This window comes from Cololabis saira, chromosome 19, assembly GCF_033807715.1.
Source record: "Cololabis saira isolate AMF1-May2022 chromosome 19, fColSai1.1, whole genome shotgun sequence".
NCBI classification, from domain to species: domain Eukaryota; kingdom Metazoa; phylum Chordata; class Actinopteri; order Beloniformes; family Belonidae; genus Cololabis; species Cololabis saira.
Window position 1 is genome coordinate 33,272,766 of NC_084605.1, and position 21,605 is coordinate 33,294,370.

The 21,605-nt window shown below is 41.8% G+C and overlaps 1 protein-coding gene across 1 annotated transcript in view; it reads left to right on the forward strand.

Moving 5' to 3' along the window:
* Nucleotides 1-21,605, forward strand: part of kcnh4b (potassium voltage-gated channel, subfamily H (eag-related), member 4b) — a 61,993-nt gene that overhangs the window by 4,678 nt on the left and 35,710 nt on the right. The window contains exon 2 of the mRNA XM_061709374.1: nt 19,403-19,636. Coding sequence (XP_061565358.1) covers nt 19,403-19,636 — 234 coding nt within the window. The remainder of the gene's footprint in view (nt 1-19,402; nt 19,637-21,605) is intronic.

The window sequence follows — 21,605 nt, forward strand, 5'->3', positions numbered from 1 at the left end:
GCTGCAGTCCCGTTGCACCCCACTGCCCTCAGTCCGGCCCTGCACAAAGTGACACAGTTTGTGGAGGTTTTTTCAGTTGGCAGTCACTTAAGATACCCGAGCATCCATTTGTACACCCGTTTTTACACCCAAACATATGCTTCAAAATATTCCTAATGTGTCCCCATTTGAAGGAGAAACATGGCCTGTGCTTCTAACCATTTCTAGTGCTTCTACAAAGATTTCTATGTTATTTTAAAGTGTCAGGTAAATGTTATAAACACTCTGACTGGACTGCTTCTCATGACAGATCCATTCAATAAGAGTAATCTCCCAAAGTAATGTTATCGGTCCGTGTATTTCGCGGCCATCCGTTTTTTGTTTTCAAATGACAAAATAAAAATAGAGAAATAAACCAAAATAATCTGTTCCCCATCTTTTGTTTTGATAATAAAAAACGGAAAACGGAAAACGGATCGTTATCCATTATCCATTATCCGTTATCCGTTATCCGATTTCATTGATGTGTTTGAAAATCGAAATCGGGAATTAAAACAGCAATTGGAAAACTCTTTTCTCTATTTCCTATTAGTTTCCAAGGATACTGAAAACAAGGATTGGACAAATGGGGGGATTGCACATGCGCAGTAATAAATGAAGAAAGTTGTTTCTGGTTCTTTTGTTGATCAGATTGAAAATTAACAGTTTTAGATTTTTTTAATGTTGAAACAGAAAATAAATGAAATATGAAACATGGGAGTGAAACATGAGTTTAATCTGTAATCTGTCTTCACTCCATCATGAAACTGCAGTACTGAAGCACAAATGAAGGCAGAAAGACCCAAAAAGAAGCAGAAATCAATGCTGCAAAAATCTGATGAGTGATGAGTGAAATGATATCTTCATTTATTTCTAAAGTTATAAAATCTGTTCCACAGTTATTATCCTTCGCTTTACAGTCTGTGTTTTCTTCAGGCAGTCATCAGGGAGTTTCAGAGTAATACAGTATACGGCCTGTGATCATGTGTGACATTTATTCATGTTCACAAATATTGATTCGATTGTGGCTGACCTCAACGTTTATAAAGCAGAAAGTACTTCAAATTGATTTTAATTTTCCTGGGCTGTAAAAAATTGCACACCTCAATCACACCAAAGACACACACTCTTCTCCCACAGGCACACAGCCTAACTCCCTCCCCACTGTAATCAAGATGTCACAACATGTTATCAACAACCTTTGACTCACAGTTTTTGGCTCATAGCAATGTCAGTGCTCCTGTTCCCTCAAGCGTGTCTCTGTAAGTCTGTGTGCATTTGAGTGCCCGCCCTCTGGGGGTTTTTTTTCCTGTTCTGACATATCTGTTGATGTCATTTTATCTGGGTGTTATTTTTATGTCAACTGTCTTTTGATTTCAGAAGGGGATTTCTAATAAGTCAGAGGGCCTGCTCAGATTGCACGGTGTCGATTCTGTTGTTATATTTTACGCTATTAGCACACCAGCAGACGCTTGTTGTCTCCGAGGCTGCCACAGAGTCAGAGAGTGTCATAGCGCCGCAAACTCGTCTTTGCATTTGTGTCGTGTGTTACAGTATGCACAGCAGTCCTGTACACCCATCTCCAACTCCTGCAGCTCCTTGGCATGACCTCCCTGCCAGCGTTTTCATGCTGACAGCAGCGCTCACCCTGTGGGGCGGCATAACCACAGGGCAGCTGCTGGCAAAGATAAGAAGCTGGTTTATTTTCTCCCTAAACTATAGAAGGCAAGTAAAGAATGCAATGTGGAGGCAGGGAAGACTGTCAGACTGAACCTTATCGAGCACATTGTTACCCAGCTGTTGAATGGATCTTAATGGCCCGCTGCACAGACCAAAGCCCTGCAGGCAGATGGCTGAGGATAGCTGAACCTCTATTCTAGCTGCATCCTTTGCAGGGTTTTTTTTTTCTTTTCTGTCTTACAGGTTTCTAAGTTTGAAACATTTAAAAGACATTTGATGATACTTCAATAATCACAAGGTCAGGGGTTGAATCCTCAGGTAGATATTGGTGTTTTTGAGGAAGACACTGAAATAAATCTGCTTCTAAAGTGGAGGTCTCCACCTTGCATGGCAACTCCACCTCCATCGGTGTGCGAATTTAGGTGTGAGTGGGTGTCAGGCTTTGGAAAACACTTTGCACTGTTCTCGGTGCAAAGTGCACGCTCAAAAATATAGTTGATTTCAGCTAGAAAATGATCTTGTGTTACTTGAAATTCTGGAGTTTTTAGGGATCTTTGGCATCAAATGACACAATAAATTATTTCCGATTTTTTTTATCGCACTTCCTTGCTAGACCAGTGACCTTTTCCCCCTGAAAGCCCAGGCCTGTTTGTGCTCTCCAGCATCTGTGCCAATGAGTAGTTACACAATACTGGGTGGTAATTAACTGCTGGCCAAGCCTCATTAGCTTTATCTGAATTTACACACACAGGAACTTCTATCACATAAACACAATGCATGCTGCATGGCGTTAGTAGGAGTAGTAACATGTAGCATCATCATGGCAAATTACAGTTGTAGTGAGTCACCACATTTGTGTTATTCAGGAAACGTTTTGACCTGAGCAGTAGCTTGAAGCAAAACCTCTGAAAAGATTGCAGCCTGAGAACTGAGGTATTGCTATAATGACAAAGATATACATTCAAACTGTTTAAAAACTGCTGCATGCTCCCATGTTGCCACTGGAATGCTTGCTTATCCTGGGATTAAAGGGGAAAAATAATGTTATTGTATCAGATAAAGGAAACAATAGAACATCTTGAGACATTTGTGTTTCAAGAATAAAGGTTATTAAAAAAGATTATTTAGCTTCACATCAAAAAGAGTTATTCTCTTTTAAACAGTTATTTGCCCCTGAATAACCTTAAACACCTCGTTTTATTCATATCAAGTCAGATAGACAGATAAATACAAAATAGAGCATTGTTATAAATCAGTTTTGTTAACAAAGGCTAGCCATAGCAATGCAATGGAAGGCAAGTTTATTTGTATAGCACATTCCATGTACAAGACAATAAAATAAAAATAAAAGGCAAAAATATTTAAAAATTCTTTTTTTTTTAAATGCAAAAAGTAAAATAGTTTAAAAGCAGAAATTAACACCTTGGAAAATTATGGCACAATGTCAGGATACAAACTGAACATCAAAAAAACACAGGTACTTTGCTTAAATTACATACCAAATAATAAAATTAGGGGTAAATATAAACTAAAGTGGGACAAAAAATGGATAAAGTATCTAGGTGTAATAATTACACAGAATTTAAATGACCTGTTTGAATTTAATTACCGTACTTTGACCAACAAAAGTTCAGACAGATATAACACGCTGGTCCACATTCATTTTAGATTTCAGTTCGAGGATAGAGGTGATAAAAATGAATGTATGCCCAGGCTATTATATGCCTTCTTCTCACTCCCCATTAGGATCCCAGAATGCCAGTTTTCTGCATGGAACAAGTTAATATCTAGATTCATTTGGGCAGGCGCAAAACCTAGGATAAAACTCAGAACGCTCCAGCTAGATAAAGAGCGAGGAGGTCTTGCCCTGCCTGACTTTAAACTTTACTGCTATGCAGCTCAGCTGAGATACATTATCTATTGGTGTTCCCCAGAATATCAAGCCAAAGGGAAAAATATTGAACTTTAAACTAGATACAGTGCCACCCGCTGCTAGATTAGGGGGGAAAGAATGTATAGATCAAAAGGAAGATAATACAATCTTGAGAAACACTTTGAAAACATGGTTTGAGATTGTTAAGAAAAACAAAATAGAGGGGGACAGTAAATTATTGATATGTCCCCTCTCATTCACCCGACTTTGGCCCCAAGTTATTAGATGACACGTTTATTAGGTAGTCAGAGAGGGGCATAACAGCAATATGTTGAAGGAAAAACTTTTAAGAACTTTGATAAACTCAAACGGGAGTTTAAACTTGAAAACGGAGATCTGTACCGTTATTTACAGCTACGTTACTTTTATGACAAGGGAGTGAATAGGTACTTATCAGCAGAGACTAATGTGATGATTGTATTTTTGATATGCGCATATAAAAGAATGTATCAAAACTGTATAGCTGTCTCCAAAAAAGTAATGGAAGAAACTCATTATAAATCAGATCAAAATGGGAACAAGAATTCAATGTTGTATTGTCGGAGAGTGATTGGCTTTCCATGTGCAACACACAGCAATCTTCAACTAGTTCAGGAAGATGGCGAGAATTTGGATGGAAAATCTCATACGCTTTTTTATCACTCCAGATATTAAGACTAAACAAACACAACAACAACAGAATTGTTGGCGAGGGTGTGATCATGTAGTAGCCAATCATTCTCATATCTTTTGGACATGTCCAAAAATACAATTATTCTGGCATAATGTTATCCAAACAATGGAGGAAATTCTAAATCTAAGAATACCTAAAGATCCAAGGACTGTATATCTGGGACTTATGCCTGGTGAAGTAATTGAAAAAAGAGACATCTACCTCTTCAAAATATTGACTGTTGCTGCTAAAAAGGCCCTGACAAGACTCTGGATGAGAAGCGATCCCCCAGGACTGACACAATGGCTCGACATTGTTGAAGAAATATACGCCATGGAAAAATGGACTTTTTGTTTGAGAATTAGAGGAAGGGATTTTGCTCAAAAGTGGCAAAAATGGTCTACAATCTACATTTAAGGTCAAATCCCAGCCATGCCCTTAAAGAAGGGAAAGAAAAGAATGGCAAAATACTACATCTCCCCCAGGAAGTTATGATGTTATAATTGTTACTATCATTCTTTATTTTTATTTATTTTTATTATTTTTTCTCTTTCCTTTCTGTGAAACTTGAAAAAGACAAAATAAAAAGTGTTAAAAAAAGCAGAAATTAAAGACAGACAGACATACGTTGAAAAGAATTAGACAAATAAAATGCAAGAAATAAAGGTTGTAGTGCATTAACTTTGCTTTTCAACTCTGCATTAAGTCAAAACCAACAGCAGGATTTTAGCAACAGCTAATACAGTGTTTTTTTTATTTTGATAGAAGACAGTCTGGTATTGAGTATCTGGTACTGAGATTTTTTTGTTTTTCTTTACTTACCTATGTTTCTTTAATATTTGCTCCGAGGTCGTGCTCTGGGTCTATGGAAAGCACCTAGACAATTTGCATTGGAATGGATGCTATATGAATAAAACTGATTTGAATTGAATTGAATCTACAGGTATGCAGGCATCTACAGGTAAATTTACATTTCAGTAGAGGACTAATGTAGGCAAACCAGCTCTGTAATTATCGTAATTATTCTCATACTCACCTATATGCCCAGTGTTTTAGGATTGCACTATGGGGCATACCAGATAGCTCAGGTCATATAGAATTGATTAATTCTTGGGTTTGTATTATAATAATAACAATTACAAAAAAAAAAAAAACAACCTCTGAATCAAGAACGTCAGACATGAAGTCTCATTAGCCCATGTCAAATGCATATTACATCATGCAAATCTGGGATTGTGCACAATGATGCTCCAAATCAGTCCAAGAAATGGGAGAGTCAGCATAGGACTGCAAATGCACCATTTAAATATAGTACATAATGAACCTAGTAGTACCAATCTTGCATACTGTATTTCTGAACATGCTCCTTCAGTTGGATCTCAGTCAAACTATGAACTAAATGGCGCCTGCTTTCATTCATCTGGTTCATGATTCATAAATCCTGGCTTGAATGAAATTCCTCTGAATCATCCTCATAACTCCAGAGTTATCTAGGCTGCAGTACAAAGCATCAAACTTTGCATATTTCCAAACGCAGCAAAAAAGTTTTCCCCTCCTGTCTCGTTCGGTTTTAATATATCCTTAGAAGGTGATTTATGACTGCATCTGCCACTGACCTGTATAAAAGACTGATTTAAGGATGCTGAGTGGAGACGTACCTATTCTTAGGTAAACATTACATAAACCTGAGATGAATGCGGTTGCTCTCCAGAACATGTTGGCTCACTGTGTTGAGATGTCAGGAATTTATAGAATATGAAAAAGAGGGCATCTTCTTACCAGCAGGAGATCAGATCTTGTTCAGCCTCTATTTTGGGGTGATTTTTTTTTTTCTTATGGCACCTGTTGTCGTGTCTTTATCTGAAAATGGAGTTTGTGTTTGAATATCCCCTCTTTAGGACTGTTAACACCTCTTTCTGTTCTTTCTAGTTTAAGGTTTGAATTACTTGTTAATGCTTTGGCAAGTTGTTTTTGTGTATCTTTCCAGCTGGGTCCTTAGACCTATGAAGGTGAAAAATGCAAAGAAAAACTATACCGTAGTCATTTGGAGTCATGTGCAAAAATAAATCATCTAATTATAGAAGATTTAAGTGTTAGGCTATTACAACCTGAGACAGGAAATATCATAAATCCTTTTTCTGACTACTGTATACCATTATTTATTCATCATGAAGGAAAAAGCCAAAGAGAAAAAGAAAAAAACAAGTGGGTACCACTAAGTAGCTCCATGAGGCAATAGGGCTTGGTCACCAAGGTGCATTCTGGGACGCGGCGGCCATGTTGGCAGCCTCGTGAGTGTAAACAAACAGCAGTGTAGTAGCACCAAGTGAACAGACGGAATGCAAAAAAAAGATGTTAAAATGCTGGAAAGGAACTGGAATTTACCGGGATACCTTAAACAAGGAAGCCAAGGACCGGTATATGGAGAAAATAATGACTATTAACGGTTTGGATCCATATGAAATCCCTACTAAAGAGTGGAGCTCCTCGTCGGAGCTCCACTCTCAACAAACTAGTTTTATCTGAAGATTGGGGTTAATCGCACCGCAGAGAGCTGGCCAGCAACTGCGTTTATCTGGAGAAGTGGGGAATAAAACCCGTATGAATGATCGGACCCCGGTCTGTGTGAGTGTTTGTTTGTGGTTTACTGTGGAAGGTTTTGTTTGGTCGTCTTACAGCTGCGATCCAAGCGAGCCAACGACTCTTTTACTCTGTTATCTCAGATACTCAGCCTCCGTAGTTCTGCCTCCGAGCAGGAAAGCAGTCAAAAGTTAAACCATTAGCGATCTTTTCCCCACGTCTGTTATGTGAGGAGCTGCTGCAGCTACAACACAACAACGGGTTACCATGGTTACAGAATAACGGAAAGTAACGATTACAAGTACCGGTAGGCTAAGATAAAAAGAAGAGGGAGCACGTCTGTACACAGTGCTCAGTGGTCCGAAGAGCAGCTAAGGTAGCTTCCAATATGGCGGCTCCGCCAGGTGATGACGTCAAGACGACCAAGCCCTATAGCTTGCCACCTTTAGCAGCATTAACTTGAAGTAGTCATTTCCATGTTTTTGTTTGGTTTTCCGGTTTCTCACATCCTTATGGAGGAATGTTGGCCCTTCATCAAGTGATTTGGGCACCCTCCTATACTCAGCTCCCTTAACTAGTCAGGTCTAGACTGCAGCTGTTCTGAAAGCTTGATCGCTGTTATTTTTCAGGTATTCTAATGCAGCCGGTGTGTTTCCATGTTCCTTTTAGAGAGAGGAGACTTTCTCTTGCAATCTTTCCAAACAAACTTGTTCAGTCATCTTCTGATTGCACTGTCCTGGACTTGAACATGTACATATTGTAACCTTGTGACATTTAACTTTAATAATAGCACACTTGCTGATGATCAGTTCATCAAGCACTGATAATTAGCAGCACATCGCTGCAATTTACACTCTTAAAACATTTGGAAGGAGTATTTCCACCCATATTTTGGTTAAATACATAATGGCAATGTGAAAAAGGCTGCTGTTCATCTGAGGTTCATCTGATTTTTATTTATTTATTTTCCATGTTTTGCAAACACAAGCAAAGAATTACATAAATCACAGGATTAAAGGATGCTCATGACTGTAAATCCTGTATGCAGTTCAAATTTACATGTACAGTTTATATAATCTTGCCTATTAATGTTGCATAATTTAAGCGTGTAGAAAGTAAAAAGAAACACGATTTTAGTTTTACACATGCTGGTTCTGGAAAGATACTTGCATTGATCTAAGTGTGCAGATCCTCTTTTTTACATAGTCTACACATGGTTTTCTGCCACCTTGGCATATTTTGGTCGTGAGTGCGGTGACTGGCTCCTGGTTTTTGACACATGCTGGTTCTCAAATGTTTTGGTTGTTACATCTTGTGTATTCTGGGACGCGGCGGCCATGTTGGCAGCCTCGTGAGTGTAAACAAACAGCATGCATGAACATGTATTCAGGGTTACGTTTCAGATATTTGAGTTGTAAAGACCTCCAAAAGATTGTGGGTTTCCAAGTAATGCAATATCTCACCAAGGAGGAAAAGTTGTCTCCCAGAAGGCTCTTCTGATCTATGTGGTGTCCATGTGAATCAATTGTAGTATTTCCTCTTTTCTCCACCTACAGCAGCTACAACGGAAGCTATATTATATTATGCTATATACAGTTCCGGCTATTATTTTTTACTTTTTCACTTTGACTTAATGGAAAACTTTTATTTGCATTTTTAAAAAAATGGTTATATTAGTTTATTTTTTTCTCTTTTGCAGGGTTCAAACAGAAATGTACAGTTTCCTCATGTTGAAGAATGTTAAAAATAAAATCCATAAGATAAACCCTCCTCTGGCTGTGGATGGATCTGGCTAATGCTGTCTCTCTCTGTGATTCCATAGGGACCTTTTAGCTGCCGTTCACTCCACACTCAAGAAAGGTTTTCACTGCTCAGAAAATACAGATAGATCGCTTTCTGCTTAGCCTGGCCAATTAAAGTGCGGGAATGTGGAAAATGCAGTAATGTTGAATATTCGTTCTTCTTAGGCTTGCTCCCTGTGGAATCAGGAGAACTCAGAGCCGTCTCTCTGCCTGACATTCAGAAAATCCATTTGCTGCTTTTTTGGGGGGGGGGGGTTAGGCAGTTGAGAAGTCACTTATTTCATTGTTACGTGTGATTTTCACTAGGGACTTATGAAAATAATGACCAACCATATATGGATGAATATTCCATAAATATGTAATTATGCCTGAAATTTCAATGTTTAGATGACTGTTGAAAGCCGTAATCCATTTTATTCTTCTATTATTTTTAAATCAAGAGTTAATGTAGCTTTACAAGTTGCCACCGTATAAAATGAAATTCACCTCAACTTTTTTTTTTTTTTTGCAGAAAGGCAATTTGGTTTATGAAATAATGGATGAAAGGTCAGCTTTCTGTCGTTCAATATTAAAGTATGAATGCAAAGTTGAAGAAACTTAATGAACCAAGAAAGCAATTTAAAAGAGACTAAATAATCTGACTTTCAGGATCACTGAACTGCACAAAATCAACTGTGCAGCCCCAAAGGCAAAACGCCCAAAAGAAAACTCTAAAGGGAACTATTTTTTCATTACTATAAAATCAAAAGGGCATTGCACAAGTGAATCAGCCCTTTTGATAAGGTTGATAAGGTTGATAATATCTCTCTCGGGAAATTTATGCTGCATCAATAAATACTGGACAACACAGTCCAGCGAGCTGAGTAACAAGATGACATGCTTTGGTGCAACTATCTAACTAGTAAAACTTCAGGCTGCTTAATGTCATGTTCTCAGATAATACTAGTTTCTAAAAGCCCATATTGCACTCATAAAAAGCTGAAAGAAGCGCAATGAGGGCACAAATCCACCAAAGGTTAGTTAGTCAAAAGTTCTCATCAACCAAAGCCAATTACGCCCAAAACTAGACCATAACTCACCTCTGAGTTTTTCATGGAAATCAATCACCATATCTATCATTAATCCTTATAATCTAAACCAACCCCATAATCTCTTTGGAGGCGTGTGGCCATTAATAGATGAGCCCAGCAAAGACACAGCAGTGGGGCTCCTGTGAACAAAGTAATGTGCTGTAATCAAAAGTTTTGGCAGCCAAACTGGCTGGATATTCACCTTAATGCACTTGAACCGCTGTCATGCAGTAGAGACAGTTCTGCTGTAGATAACAGGTGAGAGTTTATACCACTGTGTCGGCAACAGTCTGAGAGGAAGAACCTTTCAAACCACCGCAAGTCTCCAAATTTGGTTTCTGTTTTTGTTTCAACTGGAGACCGTGGTGTCGTAGTGTGACATCAGCTGGTTCAAACACCTGCACCCACAAAGTGAAATCCAGTGAAAGACAATGGCTTAGATGTTTTATAAAAGCAGTACTGAGTGTCCTCTTATATTATTACTGTACATCAAGCCATATATACTGAAAAATCAGTCCCTCTAGATGAAAGCATAATGACAAGTTATCTAGTTTTTTCAGTATTCAGCTACTGCCCAAACTTGACAAAGGCCTGGTAAACCATGAAGGAAGCAACGGGACAACTCTTTCCTTCCTTTCTCCAATTTTTATTTTTTTTTCATTGGAGGAATCATCAGGTTTCAGGTTGAAAACCTTCGAACAGAAAACAGAAATGTATTAACATCACTTTTAAACAAAACATGTAGTATCTACTTTTTCAATATTTTAATTAACTTAATATTCAAAGTCCTTGTAACTTTAACATAAATGATTTTAAAGTGCAAACAATCATACCAGTAGCTTCTCCAAGGTTTGACCCAAGCTGAACACATGCTTCTCCTCTCTTGTCTGGAGTGATTCTGCTGGAGCACCGAAGGCAGGTGTTCCCAGTCACCTAATCAGCAGGGGATTTTCCTCTCCTCAGCAGGGAGGTGAGGCATTTCCCCACTCTGCCTACAGGTGGCGCTGTTACCCGACAGGCCCTGACCTTAAACCCAACACCTCCCACTTGAGCTCCTGGTTCCTGAACCCAAGGAGGTCACAGCCATCTACTTAGTGGTGGCCTGTCCAACCTTTGGTCCATCCTCTTCATCACCTGTATCTCCTGCGTTACCCTGCTCTTCCATTGGAAGCAAGACGACTATCCGCCTGACATCTCTGTGAAGAACTGTAGCAGGGAGTTGGGTTGAATGTTCCGTCTTTGCTTTGCCAACCCCTTTGATAGGTTTCCCAGAGGAGACTGGGTAGCTTGGGAAGGTTCGAACGTACACATCCCTCACGACTCCTTTCCTGTCGGTGTTGACACCGACAACTCTGGCCATCCTATACTGGCCCCTCAAGGCGTTCTGGTCTGCTACCCAGACGATGTCTCCAATGGCAACGTTGCGCTCTCTTGTATGCCATTTACTCCTGACAAACAGGTTGGGGCCAGCCAACTGACTCCACTTTTTCCAGAATTTGTTAACTTCTGCTTGGATCACTCTTAGCCTCTTGTAAGAGTAGCTTTCAAAGTCAAAGCTTCCTGGGTCCCCCTTAGGTCCAGCTCTACCTAGCAGTAGAGAGTTTGGGCTGATGTAGTCTATGCAGTCCTCTCGACTCTGAGTCCGGGCATCTATCGGCCTCTCATTAGCCAGGTTGGCTGCCATGTGAAGGAATGTCTGAAACTCCCCCCACGTAAAGATTCCATCTCCTCCCAGGTTATGCAGGGCTCTTTTCACGAGCTTAACGGCTGCTTCAGCAGCTCCATTCCTGTGAGGCGAGTCTGCTGGGTGGATCTTCCAGCTCCAGTCTGTTCCATGTTTGGAAGCCTCATTCTCTAGTTCTGCCTTTTCCAACTGCTGCAGAAAGAGGTAAAGTTCTTTCAGGGCAGGCTTGGCTCCCACAAAGTTCGTCCCAGGGTCTGACCACAGCTTTCTTGGATGCCCTCTCAATGCTGTGAATCTTAAGTAAACAAGTAAAAACCCTTCGGTTGATTGGTCACTAACGACATCTGTGTGTATAGCCCTCGACGCCATACAGCAGAAGACAACACCCCAGACCTTGAGCTTCACTCTCTTTTTCACCGCGTCCTTCACTTCATACGGTCCGAATAGATCTACTGTTGTGAACTCAAATGGTCTGGCTGGCTGCGTCCGCTCCATTGGAAGGTCGCCCATGATCTGCTGGCACTTCCTTGCCCTGGCTTTTCTGCATATCACACAGCTGTCACCAACTTTCTTAGCCAATCTTCGGCCTCTTACAACCCAGGCTTTCTTCCTCATCCGTAGGAGTGTTCCTGCTACCTCCTCATGGTTCACTTTGTGGGCTTCCTGAGCCAGAAGTGTTGATATCCAAGCCTCATATGGTAGGATTGGTACTGCGGTTTCCTCTTCATTGAAGATCTGTATTCTTCCTCCACATAGCAGCAATCCTGATTCTTTGTGTCTGTATACAGCCAGTCTGTTGAGGGTAGTGTCATGAAAGGTGACCCCATCCTGGGCCGCAAGGCAAAGGTCTCGAAATGCGTCTTCACACTCCCCAGCAGACAGTACAGCTTGTTTGGCCTTGGTCTTAGCATCCTCCTTTGGGGTTATTACCTCCCACTTTGGCTGACTGACAGCTGAGCCTTTCATCTTCCACCTTGTTGCAGCTCTCCACACCCAGGCAATGACTCTGATCAGTTTGGTTAAACTGCTGAACCTCCTTTCATCCACAAGCAGTTTGATTGCAGAGCCTGCTGGAGGTCTGCGGATTGGATCTTCTCTCCGATTATCAGGAGTCATTGGAGGAGTCACAGGTTTATTGCAGTCAGTAGTTTGTGGTGCAACATTCTGGTTTCTCCTTGCTTGAGCCCTGGTCATTACTGCTGAGAAAGCCTTCCTTTGGAGTCGGTCTATGCCCTCCTTGGCGTTTGCTGCAACTTCTCTAGCCGACTTGTTTGGCCACACCTCCACTGGCTGCCTCAGGAACCATGGTCCATTTTGCCATTCTGAATCCTCATGGAGAACCTCAGGAGTTGCTCCTCTGGTAATAATGTCAGCAATATTCACGTCTCCTGGGATCCACCACCAGTCCTCAAGCGATCCGGCTTTCTGGATTTCACCAACCCTGTTTCCAAAGAAGGTCTGGTATCCATAACTGTCTCGGTGAATGGCTCCCAGCACAGTTTGGCTGTCTAGCAGGTGGAACCACCGTTCTACTTCCATTCGGCTGTGCTTTTCAAAGTATCTCCTGAGCCGGGTTGCAAAGACTGCACCACAAATCTCTGCCTTGACTGGTTCCCCTTTTTGGTCCAGTGGTGTGAGCTTTGCTTTGGATCCAACCAATCTGACCTGGATGCCTTGCTCTGTCTCCCATCTGAGGTACACCACAGCTCCGAAGCTCTTGTCACTTCCATCCGAGAATGTTACACCCCAAGGTTTTCCAACCCAGCCAGCTGGTGTGAGACTTCTGTGGAAAGTGATCTGGCCAAGACGCACATACTCCTCAAACAGTTTGATGGCTTCTTTTCTGAGGTCTCCAGAAAGTGGCTTGTCCCAAGTGTCTCGGGTCAGACTTCCACCTCCAGCCTCTTGGAATGCTTTCCTGACAAGTATGGCTCCTTTCTGCTTGGTAGGTGAGACTAGCCCGATTGGGTCATAGAGTCCAGCTACTTGGCTCAATAGCTCTCTTCTGGTTAGTGGGTCAGGAGTCTTTACTTTCACTTCCCCTTCAAGAAGGTCTTGTCCAGTTCTTATTTTCTTTCTTCTTCTTGAGAAGTTGATTGAGGTTATGATGTAAAGCTTGTCCTCCTGGACCAGGTATCCAATCCCTAGGGCTCTGTTTTCACCTTCCCTCCTTTGATTTGGAAGTATCATGACTCCATCCTTTTCTGCTGATGTTCCCGATCCAGGTTTTCCTGCCTCCGGGTTTGTCTGCCTCCCACTTTGCCCTGATCGGACCCACGGCTTCAGGAAGAATCCACCAGCTTTCAGAATTTCCTCCACACCCTTAATGGTCTTCTCCAGCCTGTTTGAGTCACTGTGGGATGTCAGGATATCATCAACATAGCTGTCCTCCTCTAGGACTCTACGCTCCTCCTCTTGGTGAGTAAACATTGGCAGCCTTGCCGTCTCCCGCATAGCCAGCTGTGCTATGCATCCTGCTGGTCGATCACCCATGTTGACTCTGGTGATTGCATACTCTCCGATCTCCTCATCCTGAGTATCTCTCCAGAGGAACCTGTGGAGGTGCATCTCCCGGTCTTCCAGCCACACAGAGTTATACATCTTCATGTCCCCCAGAACTGCAAAAACTCCTCTTCTGAACCTGAGTAAGACTGCCTGGATTGGATTAAGAACGTCGGGTCCTTTTAGAAGGAGATCATTCATACTCAGCCCCTTGAATTTTTGGCTGCTGTTCCATACAATACGGATTGGTGTCGTCAAAGAGTGGGGATTTGGTGCTGCTAAGTGGCTCACATACCACAACGGTCCCCTCCAACAGTCAATACTCTCTTTGGTGAGTTTCTTTGCTGCTCCTCTTGCCACCATTTCGTGTATTTGGGCTGTGTAGGCAGCCTGCCACTCGGGGTCCTTCCTGAGCTGTTTTTCTGTCTTCAGAAAGGTAGCCACCACTCCACTCCTGTTGTTGGGAAGAGAAGTTGGGTCTTCAGTCCAGGGATACTTTGTGTCCCAGTGTGGGGCATTACTGTGGTCATCCGCTCTTACATAGGTGAGGCCTTGTCTTATAATTTCAAGTTCCTTCTCTTCGTTCAGTGTCATCTCCTTTCCCCCTGGTTGACAGCTACCACAGCGACATCCACCACACTTCGGTTCACAGGCTGCTCCGATGCTGTCCCATTTCCACCAATCAAGGAACTCTCTGCCAGCAACCATGGTGTCAGCCTGCCTCCCTCCTGCTTCAATGAGCTCTTCATATTTCACGGCAGCTGTTCTCATTGAGCGAGCGAAGTGTGTTTCAGATTGATGTGCTGCCATGTAAACCTCCTCAAAGAGATCTGGATGAGCTCCTCCTACAGTTTTCCCCAGTGGGCCATCCCACAAGACGAGGTCCCCAACGATCCTCACTCTCTGTGGGGCAAGTCTGCCTTCGCGGTGGCTGATGAGTAATTCAATACTCTCTGGTCGCTTCAAATCCTCCAGCTCAGTCTCTGGGAAGAACTTCCTCAACTGTTCAGGTTTGATGACTCTGTGGATTTTTGCTATTTCATTTAGACCATAGCAGACGAGTTCATGAGCTCGTTCCGTCCCTCGGGGTGTCTTGACTCTCACTCGGAGTAGATATCGCCTGGTGTTGACTCTCATCGCCATTTCTCCAACTCCCTGGACAACTAAGGTAATCGCTTCACTCCTCAGCTTAAGTCTTTCAGCAGCTCTGTGAGTGATGTAGTTGGTGTCCGATGCTAAGTCGATCAAGGTTCCGATCTTCTGACCTGCATTGGCAGTGACTTCTAGCAGCATCATAATAACAGGTAGCTCTTCTAATCCATTTGCCTTCACTAGTCCCAACTGGTCCTTCTCTGCACAGTTGGTTATTGCAGTCATGTTGGTAAAAGCCTGTCTGCACTTTTCTGCCATTTCAGGGGAGAGTTCAGCCATGAATTTTTCCTGTTCCTCTGTAAGCTCAGTCTTTTTCCTGCTGCCTTTCCCACCTCTGTCTTCCTCGCCCCTCCTGGATCCTCCTCTTGGACAGAGAAAGAAATGGTGGTCTGATGAGCTCCCCTTTCTGCAGTCTTTGTTTCTGCACAGGTAGGTGCTTGTACATTCCTCCTCTTCTTTATGACATTCTAAGCACCTTTTACATGCTCCCAGCTTCTTTACAGCATTCAGTTTCCCAGACAGCTTCAATTCCTTGAACCGCTTACAGAAGAAAACTTTCTCTCCGTGCCTTACATCTCCACAGACAACACATCCTACTTCTTGTCTTGCAGAACGTGTGGAAGCAAATTTCCTTTCGAACTTCCTCTCTTGCCTCTCTGGCTTTTCAGTTACTCCGAGCTGCTCCAATTTCTCCAGAATTTCCTCTTGAGTTTTCAGGAACTTGAGGAGACTATCGAAGTGGTTGTCAGGAGTGACATTGTTTGCGGGATTCACCATGAACACAAGCCAGTCTTTCTTCACAACGTCTGGTAGCTTGCTTTCGATGGACTTAATTACCAGAGGGTTCTTGATGGCACCCGTGTTTCCAAGCTCTGTAAGGTCAGCCAGAGCTTTTTCAACAGTTTGGATTAAGTCAATAACCTTTCTTGGCTGATGTGCTTTTAAGGCGGGAATCTTCTCAAGTTCTTCGATTATCTCCACAGTGATTGTGGACTTATTTCCAAATCTGTTCTCCAATACTCTGAACATGTCTTGAGCACTGTTATATGATGACAGATGGAGGTCTCTGGAGATTTTTTCATCCACACTGTCCAACAGTTGCATTTTCTTCACTTCCACGGAGCCGGTGGGTTCCCCCTGCTTTTGTAGGCTCTCCCAATCCTTTTTCCATCGGTGAAACTCTCTTTTGCAACCATAAAACCTGGGCAGACTAGTTGGCTTTATTCTCACAATGGGTGCGACGTGTGCAGCTGGTGTGGTTGCTATGCTAGCTGCTGCTGACACTGGGACCGCTGCATCTTTCTCCTCCTTTGCAACGCTTTGTGCTATGGCAAAGTTTGCTCTTTTCGTTTCAAGCTTATTACTCATTAGTTTAAGGGCCTTCACTCTGCCTTCCAGATCAGCTTTTTCCTCCACTCGAATCCACATCTCCCAAGCTTCTAGGCTCCTTGTAGCTTCTTGGACCAGCTGTTTCATGAAGGTCATCTGTACTTCATAGCCATCTTGATTTACAGCACTAACCGGCATTGCAGCAGCATCCTCACAAGCTTTCTCTGCTTCCTGGATTGCAGTCTCCAATTCATCCTGTCCATAGCTTGACCATAGTCTGACTCGAACCAGTTCCCTGACTTCATCCAATTTTGACTGACAGTCATTAATTGTTTTCTCCAGGTCAGCCTCCTGTTGCTTGCTAAGATCTGCTTCTTCATCTTCAGCTTCAAGGTCTGCTAGTAGACCAGCTTTGTAGTCATCACTTGCTTCACAGAGTTTTCTTGCTTCACAGGTGAGCTTTCTAAACTCCTGTTGTAGTTCACTTTTAGCCATGTCTTGTGCTCCTCTGGTGAGGAAATTAGCTGCTCTGGTGAAAGCACTTTTAGCCAAAGTCCTTTCTTTCTTCAGTTGGCTCACTGTCTTTCCAAAAGCTTCCTCCGCCATTTTGTGAGGATTTACAATTTATAATCAAGTCCAGTTTTCCCTTCTGCTTCGACAGCTTCCTTTTTGACTTTTATCAGGCCTTTAATCCTTCTTCGTCTTCACTGTCATGCATTGGTTTTCAACTGACAAGTTATCTAGTTTTTTCAGTATTCAGCTACTGCCCAAACTTGACAAAGGCCTGGTAAACCATGAAGGAAGCAACGGGACAACTCTTTCCTTCCTTTCTCCAATTTTTATTTTTTTTTCATTGGAGGAATCATCAGGTTTCAGGTTGAAAACCTTCGAACAGAAAACAGAAATGTATTAACATCACTTTTAAACAAAACATGTAGTATCTACTTTTTCAATATTTTAATTAACTTAATATTCAAAGTCCTTGTAACTTTAACATAAATGATTTTAAAGTGCAAACAATCATACCAGTAGCTTCTCCAAGGTTTGACCCAAGCTGAACACATGCTTCTCCTCTCTTGTCTGGAGTGATTCTGCTGGAGCACCGAAGGCAGGTGTTCCCAGTCACCTAATCAGCAGGGGATTTTCCTCTCCTCAGCAGGGAGGTGAGGCATTTCCCCACTCTGCCTACAGGTGGCGCTGTTACCCGACAGGCCCTGACCTTAAACCCAACACATAATATTCCATAAATCTAGTCCAAATAATCTTATTTTGAGCTAAATAGGAAGATTAGATTACAATTCTTTAAAGGAGCATGAGGCAGGATGGAGGCACGATTTATGAAAAAAATTCGTATACGTTTTAAGTTTTCTAGTAATAATGTCAGATGAAGCGTTCCAAACCAAAACGAATGAGCCTTCTAGTGTATCTCTCCTTTGCCTTGAACAGGCTGTGTGCTGCAAAATGTGCTGCAATTCCGGGCCGGAATTTCCCGCGCTGTCCTGCGGATGTGACGTCAAATGACGCTGCATGCGCGTTCTCCCCGTTCTCCCGTGCCGGCTTCGCTGTTGGCTGCAGTACCCCCGACGGCCGTCGTGGCGAAGGGTGGCGCTAGAGAGTCTCATTTCTTAAAAGGAGCCTCATGCTCCTTTAAAATAGCAGAATAGTTTCAAATAGTCTTCTATTTTTTTTGCAAAAATAAAATATTGTAGTTTCCCAGTTTATAGCTGTACTTAAAAATGCTGCATCAAAGTAACTACAAGATGTTTTACAGAAATAAGAATCAAATGATGCAAAAGTCTAAAAGGAAAGTTGACTATTTAAGCTTCAACAAACTCTTATTAAATTATCCCATGAGAGGATACAGTCAACATTTCACTATAAACTGGCTCCTTTTTTTAGTTGCACAATTAAATCCTCTAAACAATCAAAGACTTGTTAATGGCTCTCAAGTTTTACCGCTGGCTTTCACAACTACCAACATTAATTTACACATTTTGAAAAGCATCATATTTCATTTTTGCATTTCGCAGTGTATCAAAACTCTAATATCATGTATCACTTTTGAAATTTTAGAGTCAGAGATACATACCGGTAGCTTATAATACAGTTGTTTTATAAAGTCCTCCACTAGCAGTTCTGGTAGGCAGATGGCCTAAATGTCAAGAAAGAAAAAAAAAAGCGTGGCTCAGCAACATCCTGCTTTCACTCATCAAGGTCATATGTTTCTAGAAAACAGAGGGAACATGTGACTGTCAGCTTGATGAATATATGTGAATATGCAGAGCTAAGGTAAAATCTCAGTGCTGCAGCAGAGATATCCTTGAATAAAGAACTGGTGCTTTGCAGCAGAAACGGCACAGCGAAAGATAATTGTCCGTTGTGCCAAAAGCAGCACTAAAAAAGAAGAAAAATAATGTGGCGAATGAGCAGCCCTTTTTAGAGTGAAAGCCTGCACACTACATAGACGTTCCTATCGCACAGCTTCATCAGTACCATCACATTAACATGCAATAAACATCCTAAAATAAAATTCTTCTGTCATTCTCCTTTTATTCCTTTATTTATTTCCTTCATTGTTATTCATTTAATTTGTCCTTTCTGGGGCAACATCATCAGCATGAAAATAACTTATTGAAACTCCAGTCAGCTTTCACCTTACCATTTGCATCCAGGAATGGCCCTTCTTTTATCAGCTCTCTCCGGCCCTCACCACCACCAGCAGCCCTCGGTTAATGAATCTGACAACAGCTTGGGGAAATTAATTTAGCCCAAAACTGAGTCTACTAAATTTCAATTCATGGTGACTTTGAAAGTTTATACTTTGTAATGAGTTCAAAGAGGTAATGAGATTTTGCTTCGAGTAAAAGGAAGAGATTATGCACTAAATATCTTTGGTGTTCTGACACTATGGTCATATTGAGCTTTTCGTTCCACTGAAGCAAGTTTGATATTTTCCTGTGATTCTAACACCTCTTTTGCTTTTTCATGTCCTTTTCACAGACAGCAATTTTCTGTTAGGTAATGCCCAGGGCCATCGCGGATACCCCATCGTTTACTGCTCAGATGGCTTCTGTGAACTGACCGGCTTCACCAGAACCGAGGTGATGCAGAAGAACTGCACTTGCCGCTTCCTTTATGGGGCCGACACCAGCGAGCACGTGGCCCAGCAGATGGAGAAGGCTATGGAGGGTCGGGAGGAGTACCAGGCCGAGGTCCACTTTTACAAGAAGAATGGTGGGTGGGCGAAGAAGGGCATTAAGGCCCCGTTTACACGGAGCAAAAACGGTGGCGTTTTCATGCGTTTTGGCCGTTCGTTTAAACGAAAACGAAGCTCAAAGTCACCAAAAATGATCATTTCTGAAAACTCTGGCCAAAGTGGAGATTTTCAAAAACTCAGTTTTCACGTTTGCTTGTAAACGGAGGGAAACGGAGATTTACGCTTCAAAACATCACATTATGAGACAGAAACGTGATCAGCGTCATTTGTGCGACATGTGTTTACAATTTGTTTGGCCACCGTCAATTATTTTCTTGGATTTTACCTGTTTTATATTTTAAAGTCACACTTAAAAGTAACTCCACTTCTCTGTCACTCCAAACGAAAGACTCTCGTTCCATCTTGGAAGTAACTGGCAGTCCAGGCTGATTCATGGTCCACGCGTTTTATATAATACATCCATGGGTCCACATTACACCAACGCAGAGCCTACGGCGTAGGGTACGCGGCGACGCGCACCGTACGTAGGCTATGCCGTCGATTTAACGCGGAACCATATTATTCAGGCTTCGCACGTGTCATTTGTTGACGTTGTTACATGTTTTTTTCCAGGATTCTGATTGGCTAGCATGACTTTACGCTTCTCGTTACACTGCCCCCTGCAGGTTTGGATGCTCATAGCACCCTTAACAGCGTATTTATGTGTTATTGATGTGCTGGGGGCCTAAACGAGGATATTTTTCAAAACGTAGAGGCGGAAATATCCGCTTTTGTAAATACCCGGCTATGTGTAAACGTGGCCTTAAGAGAACACAGTCTAAATAGTCCTACATAACCTGTAAATCCCAGCACATCATTTGGTTCTTTTAAAATTTTCGAAAGTGAATCATAGCTGATGCAATTCTTTTATGAACTACTGTGCCGTGTTATGATCAGTCAGTGGTCAAACAGCAGCCTGATCACATTCATTTGGCTCTCTACATCATGAAGAGTGCATTTATTTTTAGATGAGAGCTGACTGTTTTGGTTGAATTATGAATGCTGAATTTTAAGCAGCAGCTCAGCGTTGCAACACATGCTTTGCATAACAGTTACTGCTCCTCTGACTTCATGATTATTAAAACAAACCAATCCGATGTAGTGACAACCTGCAGATTATTCCAATTAGCAAAAGAAGTGATGCAAGAAGTGATGGTGTAGGTTAAAGTAACGTGTCAACCAAAGATTTACCAAAAAGTCAACCTGTTTTCTAACAAATGTTCTGTATATTTAAAAAAAACCCAAAACAGGACAACGTTTTGTACATGATGCTTTAAGTGTTGCTCGTCAGTTTTAAGTTTTTGTACAAGCTTCTGGAAGTCTTGAGCTAAAAATATGTTGTCAAGCGTGAGAGGAGAACATATAGCAGCTTTTAATCCTCTCTGGCTCCAGGATTATGTTCATTCACAGAGAGACAAACCTACAGCCTCAGTGTGATAACCATTAATGATGCTGATGGATTAGGGAATCTGGAGCCAAATGCTCTTCATCCTACACTCTGACATGTGCAGCTACAAGTAACAGTGAAGTTATATCACCAGAAATAAGACCAGGCAGGCAAAATATCAATCAAAAGTCATTTAAAGCAGCCTTGAAAATAAAAAAATTCCACAGAGTAAAAATTGTAACATTAAAAAGCAGATATTCATGAGCCGTGTACGATGAAAAACCAGTCGCACGAAAAAAGGAAATTAATTTTAAAAAAATGTAGTTAAAAAATCATGAAATATGTAGAATTCTTCACATGTGCAGACGGTAATAGTAGCAGTAATGTTGTTTCTTTGGCTTGTATGAAGCAGTGTTCAGGTAAGGGAATGCTGATATTAAAGGCTCACAATGTGTGTGTTTTTGTTGTTTGTTTTGGGGGGGGGGGGGGTTCAACCCCTGAATCTAACGATATATTTTATATGTGCCTAAACTCAAACTCCTATGACGGAGTATTAGGGC